Source organism: Cryptotermes secundus, unplaced genomic scaffold (assembly GCF_002891405.2).
Source record: "Cryptotermes secundus unplaced genomic scaffold, Csec_1.0 scaffold519, whole genome shotgun sequence".
Taxonomy (NCBI): Eukaryota; Metazoa; Arthropoda; class Insecta; order Blattodea; family Kalotermitidae; genus Cryptotermes; species Cryptotermes secundus.
In genome coordinates, this window is record NW_019720169.1 from 1121729 (window position 1) to 1134147 (window position 12419).

At 42.7% G+C, this 12419-nt stretch overlaps 2 protein-coding genes across 10 annotated transcripts in view; one reads left to right on the top strand and one right to left on the bottom strand.

Annotated features, from left to right (window-relative positions):
- LOC111867486 overlaps window positions 1–10644 on the bottom strand; it is a 73429-nt gene extending 62785 nt beyond the window's left edge. The window contains exon 1 of one of the 3 annotated variants that reach the window (XM_023857429.2): window positions 10376–10644. Coding sequence is in view for 1 of the 3 variants with exons in the window: in XM_023857422.2 (XP_023713190.1) it covers window positions 2543–2568 (26 nt within the window). In the remaining 2 variants the exon portion in view is untranslated. Of the gene's footprint in view, window positions 1–2542; window positions 2643–7297; window positions 7466–10375 lie in introns of those variants that run through there. The other 2 variants (XM_033752744.1, XM_023857422.2) reach the window with 2 other exon arrangements.
- The window catches only part of LOC111867446 (protein peste), a 31375-nt gene that overhangs the window by 1636 nt on the left and 17320 nt on the right, over window positions 1–12419 (top strand). Inside the window, exon 1 of one of the 7 annotated variants that reach the window (XM_023857338.1) lies at window positions 3934–3998. The exons of 5 other annotated variants lie outside the window; for them this stretch is intronic. The gene's annotated coding sequence lies outside the window, so the exon portion shown is untranslated. Of the gene's footprint in view, window positions 1–3933; window positions 3999–12419 lie in introns of those variants that run through there. One more of the 7 variants, XM_023857369.1, reaches the window with a different exon arrangement.

The window sequence follows — 12419 nt, forward strand, 5'->3', positions numbered from 1 at the left end:
GGATCCTGTCCGCGGAAATCCCCTACGAGAACGCGGTTAGTTTTCAGCGCGTACCTTGCCTATAATTACGACCTGGACCGAATTGCCGTACGGAGACGTTGCTGAGACTTGCAGAATTATCCGATCCTGATAGCTGATACAGATACAAGACCGCCACATGCTGGAATAGCGGCTATCAAAACGGTTAAACTTCGTAGACAGACGCTCACGAGCATTGAAACTCTCTGTCCGTGCTCTTCATTGCAAAAACCGAAACGCTTATGGCACTATTTGTTTCTCGGTTACTGCTAACGATATACACAGGTCACTGAAGGAGCAATTGAGTCTTAAAAAGTTGGTCTGCGCCAGACTCAAAAACTAAATTAACACTATGCTTCCATTCATATTTCCGTTACGGAGGACGAATTTCCACTGGTGTTCGTACTTCCGCATGCTTAATTACTTCATATGGTAATGCTTGCTACCATTCAGGCCAGAGCCTTTTGTCTTCTCGTCTGCTCTCTAAAAATATAAGAATTAGAATATACAAAACTATAATTTTGCCCGTGGTTCTGTATGGGTGTGAAACTTGGTCTCTGACATTAAGGGGGAACATAGACTGAGGGTGTCTGAGAACAGGGTGCTGAGGAGAATATTTGCATCGAAGAGAGATGAAGTGACAGGAGGTTGAAAACTGCATAATGAAGAGCTTCATAACTTGTACCCTTCTCCAAGTATGATTAGAATGATCCAAGTCAAGGAGGACGAGGTGGGCAGGGCATGTAGCACGAATGGGGGAGACGAGGAATGCATATAAGATATTGGTGGGAAAGCCAGAAGGAAAGAGACGACAGGGAAGAACAAGGCGTAGGTGGGTGGTCAATATTAAAATGGATCTTAGAGAGATAGGATGGGATGGTTTGGATTGGATTGCTCTGGCTCAGGATAGGGACGAGTGGAGGGTTCTTGTGAACACGGTAATGAACCTTTGGGTTCCATAAAATGTTGGGAAGTGCTTGAGTAGCTGCAGAATTTGTGGCTCCTCAAGAAGGGCTCAGCTCCATGAATACGTCGTAAGCTTACGCCTGAAGCGGGATCTTTCGACCGACTCTGGGCCCACCCAGCCCCTTAACTATTGTGTACCGGGGCTTTCTCACCGCTAGTAGAGTGACAGGGACGTGAAGCTAATCATTCGCCTCCATCTAGTGCCGAGGTCAAGAAATATGGAGCTATACCTCCATTCCCCCCATATATTAGTCATGGCATAATGCTTAACTAATTAAGCATAGGAATAATTTTACTATTACATATTTTGATATCCTCCTATCTACTTCTAGGTCTCCCTAGTGGTCTCTTTCCTTCTTGCTTTCCCACCAAAATCTTGAATGCATTCATATTCGCCAAAACGCGTGCTACATGGCCTGCCGATATCATCCTAATTGACCTGATCATTCTGGCGGAGTATGTGGTAGTTGAAATAGGAACGTAAGGTGGCAACAGGAAACAGCACTGAAATGTCTGCTAGATCCGTTGGTATCCCAGTAGGAGCAGAGAAAAGTAGAAGTTATTCCAGGGATGGATTAATTAAGCACCACGCCATGAAGATATGTTTGAGGAATGGAGGTATAGCTCCAGTATATGCAGGTGAGCATTCAGCTTCAAGCCCCTGCCGCTTTACCTCCGGCAAATGAGGCCCTGGCTGGGTGAGCCCCAGAGCCGATCTGGACTTTACGGAAAAGAGAAAGTATCTTGTCTCTTGCTGGGAATCGAACCCCAACCTCTCGATAGTTCAGCCCCTACCTCAGTAATATCAATTAGTTCCACAGTCTCACGCGCAACGCTAATGTTCTGTAGAACTTATTAAAATCTTATTGACACGTAGTAAAGACAAGCAGCGGCACGCACACAGGAAGACTACACAGGATAACACCTATACAGTGTGGAAACAAGAACTAGCCACTGCAGCACTTTAGACATAGGGCGAGTAACCCTAACAATTTTAAATTTTAAATTTAGAGAAAATTTTAAAGGATTTTAAAATTATAACTAAAGATTTTATAGTGCTACTACAGGAAAATCAAAATTGACGTGTGCAAAATAACCTACATACCAGACAGATATCAACGAGGTAGATGTTGACAATAACGAAGAAAATAACAATGTGTTTTTTAAGTGTTAAATTTTAGACTGGGTTCAGTGTGGCAGCAACGTAAGAGTATACACCTGATGATGGCCGTTAGAGGCCGAAACATGTAGTGTAGAAGAGAGCAAGATCAAAGACATATAAATGTATATTGTTTGCACTTAGGACGGAGTTTGTATCATTTATCGTTATTAAAATCTATTCACTTTAAAGTTTTACACTACATGTTTCGACCAATGTGTTCACCATCAGGTGTTAAAAATTATGGGTGGGGAAACTGATGGCTTCTGTATCGTTGCTTAGGTTGTTAACATGCAGTTAACAGTGCGCATGCGTGACTGTAACATGTATAAATTCTTATATTAAAATTCTTGTATGCGTAGTTTGTTATGTCTTGTATTTATTTGTTTTTGTACTTACTCGAGGTGAAGGTTGTGCTCCTTCATGTTATGTTATATGCATGTCATGTCAAATGTTTGCTGAGTCGGACTGGTTATTTTTTATATATAAATCAGTTCGATTCCCTGCGCCACCAGATTTTCTGTGAAGTAGTGGGTCTTGAACGGGGTCCACCCAACCTCGTGAGGATAATTGAGGAACTATTTCAAGGATATAGCATCTCCGGTCTAGGAAACCGAAATTAACGACCGTGGGGATCCGTTGCGCTGACCACGCGACACCCTCTATCGGCTAAAGTTGGCACTAATTTCGTCGACAAGCGGCGGTCGCTCTGTTGGTATAGTTCGCTTGCGGACTAAAACCACGGATTTTTTTGTTTGTATATACAAAAGTGCCTAGGCAATGCCCATCCGATCCTCTGTAGCACTTTTTTATAAATATATTCTATCATGGCTGTCATCCCGCGATTTTTGAACATCTCGCTTAAGTCTAAGACTGAACTATTACTATTTTGTACATATATTTCTTTTCCTTTTTTAAATACGAGTACATTTATTAACAGACGCCTTGCACAAATATTTTTTTTCTCTACCCTTAAGAGCTCTGTAATTGATCTTGTGTATTTTTGTTTGTTCTCATTCTATTCTCTCTGAGAAGGTCACTTCCAAAATAAATCGGGCATATTTTCTCAAAGACTGGAAAATGATCTTGGATTTAAACATCACATTGAAATATCAAATCATTCCCATTTCTTTCCCCCCCCCCCATATGTATTCGGCTTCTTGACTTTTACGTGGATATTAAATGACTATTTTTCGTAGATTTTAAAACGTAGGTTGTTGCACTTGCAGCGTTCTCCCAGGTCTTCACAGCCATTGTGGCTGGTCTGATCCTACCAGTCGCGGGTTTTATTTGTAACTGCATTTCCCAGGTCTTGCGCTTCGGAATTTACCTGTTGAATTAACCCGTCGTTCATGTGTACTCCATCTTCACTCATTATATGTATATATAAAGTATTTTTCTAATGTATTAAGATATTTCCCTTTTTTTTCTCCCTATTTTTATAACTTTCATATTATCAGTTGTTATATTTCCATATGCATGTCCTGTATTTAATATATGATTTGAATATCCTGAGTTGCCGTTGTTATGCATTATGTCCTGTACATGTTCTTTGTATTTGGTGTGGAATGTTCGGCCTGTTTGCCCTATATATTTTAGTGGGCAGTCCATACGTCTTACTTACGAGTAGTATACGCCACATTTTTCATATACAAAACATAGTAAAACACCTCCCGCAAACAGATAAATGCGATACATCGATGTCTATAACCCGATATTCGAGGTAATGCAGGAATTAGACACCAGATAGCGACACATACACACTATAAAAGAAACCAGCAGTCCGACTCAGCAAGCATTTGACAACAAGACACGCATATGACACAACAGGAAGGAGCACAACCTGCGATCTCGAGTAAGTACACAAACAAATAAATGGACGACACATAACAAACTTCGCATACAAGAATACTACGTATTTATACATGTTACAGACACACATGCGCATTGAGGGGACTATGTATTAACAACCTAAGCAACGATACAGATCAGTTTCACACGTGATGATGGCCATATTAGTTGAACATTTAGTGAATAGCTTTTAATAAATTTTATATAATATAGGGTGTCCGGATGAAAGGTATTTAAATGAAAAAAAATTATATCTCGGAAACTAATTGTCATACACGTATCCTGTTTATGTCATCGGATAGGAAAACTAAAAGTTTTTTTATACGCGCATGCGCCGCTACATTTCTGCCACCAAGTTAGGAATCACCTGGACAGAGAGATGGCTGGGATATGAATTGGCAGACTTGGACCAATCGCTTGGCCTCCTAGGTCGCCAGATTTAACACCACTGGATTTTTTCTTGTGGGGTTATGTGAAGCACATTGTCTACCAGGTTAAGATCAACGACCTGCAGCACCTGAAAGCCCGCATAAGGGACGCTGTGGCTATGGTAACATCAAACATGCTGGATCGTCCGGATATTTGCCGTGCCACCAAGGGCAGCCCACGTTGAAATTTATTGAGAAAGTTCTATACTCAGAAAAAAACTTTGATAGTTTCCCTTTGTAGTGGTGTAACCCATTAATGTGTATAATAAATTATTTCTGAGATATAATGATTTTATTTTGGATGCCTTTCATCCGGACACCCTGTATTAGAGTTATACGTGAGACTGTGGGGCTAATTGATACAGAATGAAAAGCGCAACTGGATGCTGCCTATTAGTTGTACAAACTGAGCTCTTCTCAGCCACAATATTTGTAGATGGGTGCTGCAGAGGATTGTGAACTGTTTTATTGTGATTACGCATTTTCGATGAAGCCCGTTATATATTCATGAGATGTTTCAAGTTTACAGTATTTAGTCTCTTTCAATTGATTTCCTTCTCCACGTTTTCCCCGTTGATATTTCAACGGGCTTTATACTTTCAATATTTAGACCGACTATAAACGAGGTTTGAATTGGTAAACAGATTTATTGACTGCTCACAGGTCCTAACTACAAATAACTATAACACTATCGCTTTTTCTACACTTCACAGTTCAATAGAGCACATAGTCTAGTGTTCTCATTCTGTTACTAGACATTTCCTTGTAAAGGCTCCAACAATGGCTATTCCCTTGCCTCCGACTCAAGTCCTCTCTTCACAGACTCCCGTACAAAACTGCCTACTCAACTGACTAAGCTCCAAACCTCGTCTCGCTCATAACCTCTCGGCACGGACTACGTAGGCAACGCAGCTCTTCCACTATTGTAATCTAACTGATGCATTATTAAAACTTTGTTGCCTAGCAACGGGAACGTATTTATCAAGCCGTTGCCCAGAAACGGTCCTAGTATATTTTCCCATATCGCGGTCGTTGCGTAGCAACGGTTCTACACGCCGCCATACTATATAATTTTGTCACACATAAAAAGAATTTATTGAAGAATGTATGATGTGTAGCGGCGTCTTGAATAATGAGATTACAACATACAGAAGATCTCACGCAATTTGCTGTGAGATTGTAAACATGTGGAACGAGAAGACCTTGATGAAGGGCAAATCATATCGTAAAATCCTTGTGCAGGCTCTTGTGGCTTATTATGTAACTAAATCAACGACTTAAAAAATTAAAAGTCCAGTGACCATTCGCTCTAAAGCGGTCCAGGTCTCGGTACGATGGGAAACGAGGGATTAGGTGCTTGAACTCAACTCGCTGCGTTAATATTGACATTGCGCGTCGTCCAGGTGACACTGCTGGCGGACGCTCCCCCATCTAAGATGGCCTACCAAATATTTAAGAGATGTAAATTTAAGGTCAGGTTTTCCCTGTGGTTAATTAAGCACTACGCCATGAAGGCGTATGGGGGAGTGCATGTATAGATCCACATTTTCTTGACCTCGGCATTAATTGGAGGTGAATGGTTAGCTTCACGCCCCGGCCGCTTTACTCCTATGGAAAGGGTCCCCGGTACCCTTTGGATAGGAGGTTGGGTGGACCCCAGAGCCGGTCTGGACGACGTGGAGATCAGAAAATTCTTGACCCTTCTGGGACTCGAACTCTGAACTCTCAGTCGTCCAGCCCGTAGCCAGTCGCTATACCGACTACGATACCCCAGCTCTTAGGTGGAGGATAGGAGATATTAAAAATATAATTGATGAAGTGACATCGTCATTAATTAATTCGGTCTAGAAAACAGAGTTTAACGGCCGTGGGGATCCGTTGCGCTGACGACGTGACACCCTCTATCCGCTAAAGTTGGCACTAACTTCACCTACAAGCGGCGGTCACTCGGTCGGTATAGTTCGCTTGCGGACTACGGGCCACGGCGTCATTAATTAAGTACAGATAAACGAATAGGCAGAAAGAACTTTAGAAGGGACGCATTACAGAGGAATCAATGAGTAAGGATTTCGAATTAAATGCCAATTTGAGGAAGTTATATGGCTATGAAAACACGGCAAGGGACAAAGGCAATGGAAAAGATGAAATGTGATAAAAACGTAACAATTAAAAGTAGCGAGTTCAAAATATTTAAAAAGTAAAAACTGCGATATGAGGAAGAAAGAAATATTAAATTACAAAAAAAAATGCACGAAATATTTGCCAATTAGTTAGAAATATATCGCGGGAACTGGAAATTGCAGCGGGAAGAGTACCGCACTTATTTAGAAGTTAAATTTATTTTTTTTAATTCGCATATTGGAGGGGGAGGTGGAGTCCAGCTGGGTCCACTCGACACGGCGGTCACTAAATGGCCTATTGTACCTGCCCTGGGTGATTATGATGTTGGAGAATTTGGTGGAATGAAGATTGGCAGGGGAAACCGAAGTACTCTGAGAAAACCCGCCCCAGCGCCACTATATCCACCACAAATCCCACTTGACCACTCCCGGGATCGAACCCGGGCCGCCGCGGTGGGTAGCCAGCGACTAACCGCTAGAGCTATGGCGCGGCAAGTTCCTGCGTGTCCTCCAGCCGAACGACAGGAGCAGAAACCCGAACGTGGACAGTGACCTATTGGGAGACTAACAGCAGCTGAGGTGAGATCTTCAAGAAGCGCGGAGAGAGGACACAGAGAAAGGGACACAACAAATTAGCTACAATTTGAAGATCAATATTGTCACATATTTCGTAGGTAACACTGATCTCGGATTTGGCTAATGCGTTTATTGGACGATCTCTTTTACACCTCCAAGCACAATTATCATCCACTTACAGCGTCGTCAGACGTTTCTCAGAACACTTTTATATTTACTTCTTGCACCGCCAATCTCGGTGAAATCTTCTGTTCCCTTTGTCGGATGCGAGTTTCTTTCTGCTCCACTCGGAGCTACACTATGAACTCTAAACGTAAAACCAGACTGGTCTCCACGAAGCTGCACTTTCGGACGGAACAGAGCGCACTATGGAGGAGCCTTTGGTCTCGTCCGCTGTTATGCCACGAACCTTTTGTTGTCCTTTGATCTCCGGGGAAACGCATTTGTTGTTTAAGCGATTCCTAGGCAACGCCCCGCTAGGATTGCTTTTCCATGGAAGTATACATTCCAGATTCCTGGCAGCACGCCACAGTATATTGGAAGATAAATTAAGTAAAAGAAAAAAATAAATATATCCCTGTAACAGGCCGTGGAGGCCCATAGGGTTGTGAGATGTTGAGGTTCCCACATTTTCTAGACAATCGGCTCATAGATGGCGGCAAGGTTGTCAGCCCTACGCCCCGGCCGTCCTTTACCCCCAAGAATATCCCTGGTACTCATTCCTGATAGAGGCTGAGTCGACCCCAGGGCCATATTGCGGCTGGAAGGATTAGGTAAATTGAAAAAAAAATCCAATGACGTCATCGGGACTTGAACCCGCGACCTTCCGGCTTGTAGCATAGTGCTTCAAAGATAAATTAAGAAATAACAGAATTACATGATATGAGGATATTTTAAGAATGAACCGAAAGAAAAACCCAAAGAAGGTTTTTAACATAAAACTAAAAGGAAAAGGCTCACGAGAAAGACCAAGATCAATATGGAAATAACAGGTTAGGAGAGATGTAAAGGAGAATGAAGGAAGAGTAACAGAGCACAGAGACGGATGGAGAGGCTTCGTTTGAGTGAAGCACTGACTAAATTTTGTTGCGATATTATGCATACACACAAAGAATCGAGTACATAGTTTACATGCATACGCGAGTATTGAAAAGAAATGCCTCTGACGTCACTTTACCCGTGACTGCGTAAAAGCCGAGCAACTACTCTGGATTCAGTGGTGACCAATGTCCATTCTGAGCAGATGTTTCTCCAATATGAAAGTCCTCTTCTTTTCTAAGAAGTGGCTTATTTTGATAACACAGTCACGTGAAATAAACAGCTCTGCATTTCGAAATGTTGTTATGCATACCGCCTCTGTGGTCTAGTGGTCAGAGGTCCCGGGTACTATTCCCGGCGCTACCAGATTTTCTGAGAAGTAATGAGTCAGGAACGGGGTCCACTCAGCCTCGTGAGGATAACTGAGGAGATACTTGAATGGAAAAGTAGCGGCTCCGGTCTAGAAAACCGAGAGTAACGGCTGTGGGGATTCGCTGCCCTCACCACGTGACACCCTCTAACAACTGGCATCAGTTTGTTTCTATTGATATCTTTATAAGAGACATCTCCAACCGCTACACAACTTGATTTCACCGTGGGGTAAAGCTTCCGGAGCGTGAAGCTGACCACTCACCTGCATCTAGTGCTGAGGTCAATAAAGGTGGAGCTACACCTCCACTCCCCCATATATCTTCATGAGATAGTGCTTAACTAATTAATCACACAGGTCACTTTATTTCCATTTATGGCTCTACAGCCCTTGGCCGGCTTTCCAGTTTCTTAATCCTATACACAGTGTGTAGGACTCCTTGGACGGGGGATCAGCCCGTTGCAAGGCCTCTATCCATACACAGAATAACACAAACAGAGACATCCCTGCCTCCCGTGGGATTCGAACCCACGATTCGAGCGTTCAAGCGGAATAAGACAGTTCATGCCTTAGACCTCGCGGTCACCGTAATCGGCTTTTTATCTTACGGTAACATTCATGGACTTTGGCTGCGTACTTATATACTGTTTCTCTTGTAGGTAGGGTTAAATTTTTTTATTGCTAGTGGGGTGGGGCTAAGTCCCTTGTACTGCGGCCACTTCTGGCCTATTGTACCAGCCCCAGATGATAGGTGAGGGTGATTGTGGAGCAATTGGTGGAATAAAGATTGGCAAACATGTCCGACAATATAGGCTGTTTTCTGTGTGGTCCGCGAGAGGCCTATATAAAGGGGTTCATGATCGAAGCCAAGGCCTTCAGAACATTCATTACAGTATATTCCCTATTCAAAAGTGAGCAATTGAGCGCTAACATTAAAATGACCCTCCACAAAGCTCTCATTAGATCCGTAATGACTTAAGCTAGTCCCGCCTGGGAGTTTGCGGCAGACACCCATCTAGTGAAATTGCAGCGCCTGCAAAACAAGGTTCTCCGCACCATTGGCAATTTTCCAAGGCGCACACCGGTCCGCGATTTGCACATGGCATTTAAAATCCCGTATGTTTATACAGGAAACAAACAGAAGTCATACAAAATCATGAAAATGAGAATGTTCGCAACATCGGACAAGGCGAACCCCGACACAGAAAGTAAAAGAGGCTTGAACTTAGCGGCGGTCAGGCATACGCCCGTTCAAGTGAAGTTGCCGTGTTCAAGTGCCGTGGTAGAGATTACTACTAGAAATAGAGCATAATCTGCTGTACTGAGCCTGGATTGACAGAGGCCTTGTATATGTTGTACATAGACATAGGAATTAAGATAAAATTTGTAAATATATATAAATACTGACAATGGACTTACTAATACAGACTATGACTGATAAATGACAGACCCGAACTCTCGTCAGAGAGGTCGCTCCAAATGGACAGGACATTAACTTTCATATAAGGAAAAAACAACAAAAAAATGATCTGGTCATGAGCCCCAGCCGGGGCTCGACACCAAGACAGAGCGACTAACTGACCGTCAGTCGCAACGTGACTTGGACTTGGACAGGCAGTTCAGTTGAAATACAGCAGCCGCCGAAGCCAGTTGACGTCTGGAAGTGACCATAGCAGAAGAAATAATTGGGGCACTGAAATTGTGAGTTGTGTAAGTGTGGACAGAAGCGTGCAATAAATTCGCTAGATCCGAGACCGGCGTGAAGATATTTGCCGCGTCACGTGTAGCCAACACATGACAGTTCGTTTAGTGCTCGGCCCTAGGTAAATGAAATTATTATTTCACTCACCTGTCGCTTTATCAGCTTGAGGAGGCCCCCAGTATTCATTGCATGGTTCCTTTCTGGACCCTTCAGAGAATATGCTGGAATCTGCAAAGAGAAAAATCGTTACGTCTTCTTGAAATTGAATCTCGGTTGTACATGTCGTTTAATGCTTTTTTTTTTATTTAAGTCTATAATGTGTCTGAAATACTCTTTACCTTGATTCTGAGCAGAAAATGAAGGGAACGTTTATAAAATTAATATTGAATATTGTATTTAAGTATCCTGTTGCACTAATGTTGGAGGAGGGTGAGATGGGCGGGGTATGTAACACAAATGGAGAAGAGGAATGTATATAGGATATTGGTGGGAAAGCCAGAAGGAAAGAGACCACTAGGAAGACCAAGACGTAGGTGTGTGTGGACAATATTAAAATGGATCTTAGATAGGATGGGATGGTATTGATTGGATTGATCTGGCTCAGGATAGGGACCAGTGGAGGGCTCTTGTGAACACGGAAATGAACCTTCGGGTTCCATGAAATGCTGGGAAGTTCTTGAGTAGCTGCAGAATTGGCGGCTTCTCAAGAAGGGCTCGGCTCCATGAGCGAGTGAGAGTGAGTTATATAAATATAATCACTTGCATACATACATGAAACTCATTGTCTTGTCCTGTTTCTCTGTCACTACATGTTTCGGCCTCACGTACACCCATCATCAGGTGCTTGTCTACCTTGTCAATTTTTTTCCCCTGGATGTTAAAATTGTATAGCCCGTATGAACACAATGTTGATTATTATTTAATACATATAATTAGAATTAAATTTTTAAAAATGTTATTCCTCGTCATAGTTATCAGCAATTCATTGAAACACATTTTTCTGAGTGCATTAACTGATGTGTCTTGTTGCGCAGCGTTCCCTAGTCGGCACGTGGATATTTTGTGTGTTATTTACACAGCTCATATTCATGTTAAATGAATGTCACATACGTTAGAGTGACTTGCATTTCTTTTCCCACGCTGTTGGACTGGTTATATTGGTGCTGTATTTGTGCGTGTAAAGTTTATCCACGGATGGAAATATATGTATACAAATTACTGCAGAATCCTAATGTCACCAATATATTGACATCTGCAATAAACGTGAAACAGATCTCCACTTGCAAAGATGTAAAATTCGAGAGAACACTTTTGAAATTTCTGTACTTCTAAACTGAGCCCACCTCTCTTGTATTTGGAGGTCAAATTTTTGCTAATTATTGTGGGACTCTTGTAATATTGCGTCATATAGTACCGTTTCAATGCAACGATCTCGAGAAAGAGCACGTGTTGCTTGGTAGCGACAGGTAAACACATCAACGATATCCGAATTATCGCTAGGCAACCGCCCATAACAGCAACAGAGGGACTGTTGGAGGTGGTGTTTTATGTTGGGTCCGCCCAACGGATAAATAGCGAGGACCCCAGGCCGGCTCCCGTGTAGAGGCGGGGTCAAATACTTCCACCGTGACCCTGCGAGTAGTAGGAGGCGACGGAAAGGGAAGTGTCAAATCTGAGAAAATAAAATATGGTCGCGATTACCAAGGGACTCGGACCCGAGAAAGACTGCGCTGGCAAGGACCAGCAGCATATACAAAAGACAGACCAGTCCTCTCTTCAGGGAGGGCGTACCACAAAAAAAAGGCCATAACTGTCAAACAGTAATAAATATCTGGTCGTGAGTCCCAGATGGGGCTCGACACCAGGGCTTACTGACTGGCTGATAGTCGCAATATGACTTTGACTTTTTGGCTGAGAGAGTTCAGTTCCGGACAGTAACGACGTGGGCACAGAAGCTGGAGAATCTTCATTGTTAAGATCCGTTACCAGGAAACGAAGAGTGAAAGCATACTGAGAAGAAATGTGGAAATCAGCGATAGTGGTATAGTTGTTTGTAGTTACGACCTGTAAGTGGCCAATGAATCCATTTACCAATCCAAACCCCGTCTATAGTCAACACACATGACAGTATACAGGGCGAGGAACTCTGTATTTCAAACCCATTATTATTATTATTATTATTATTATTATT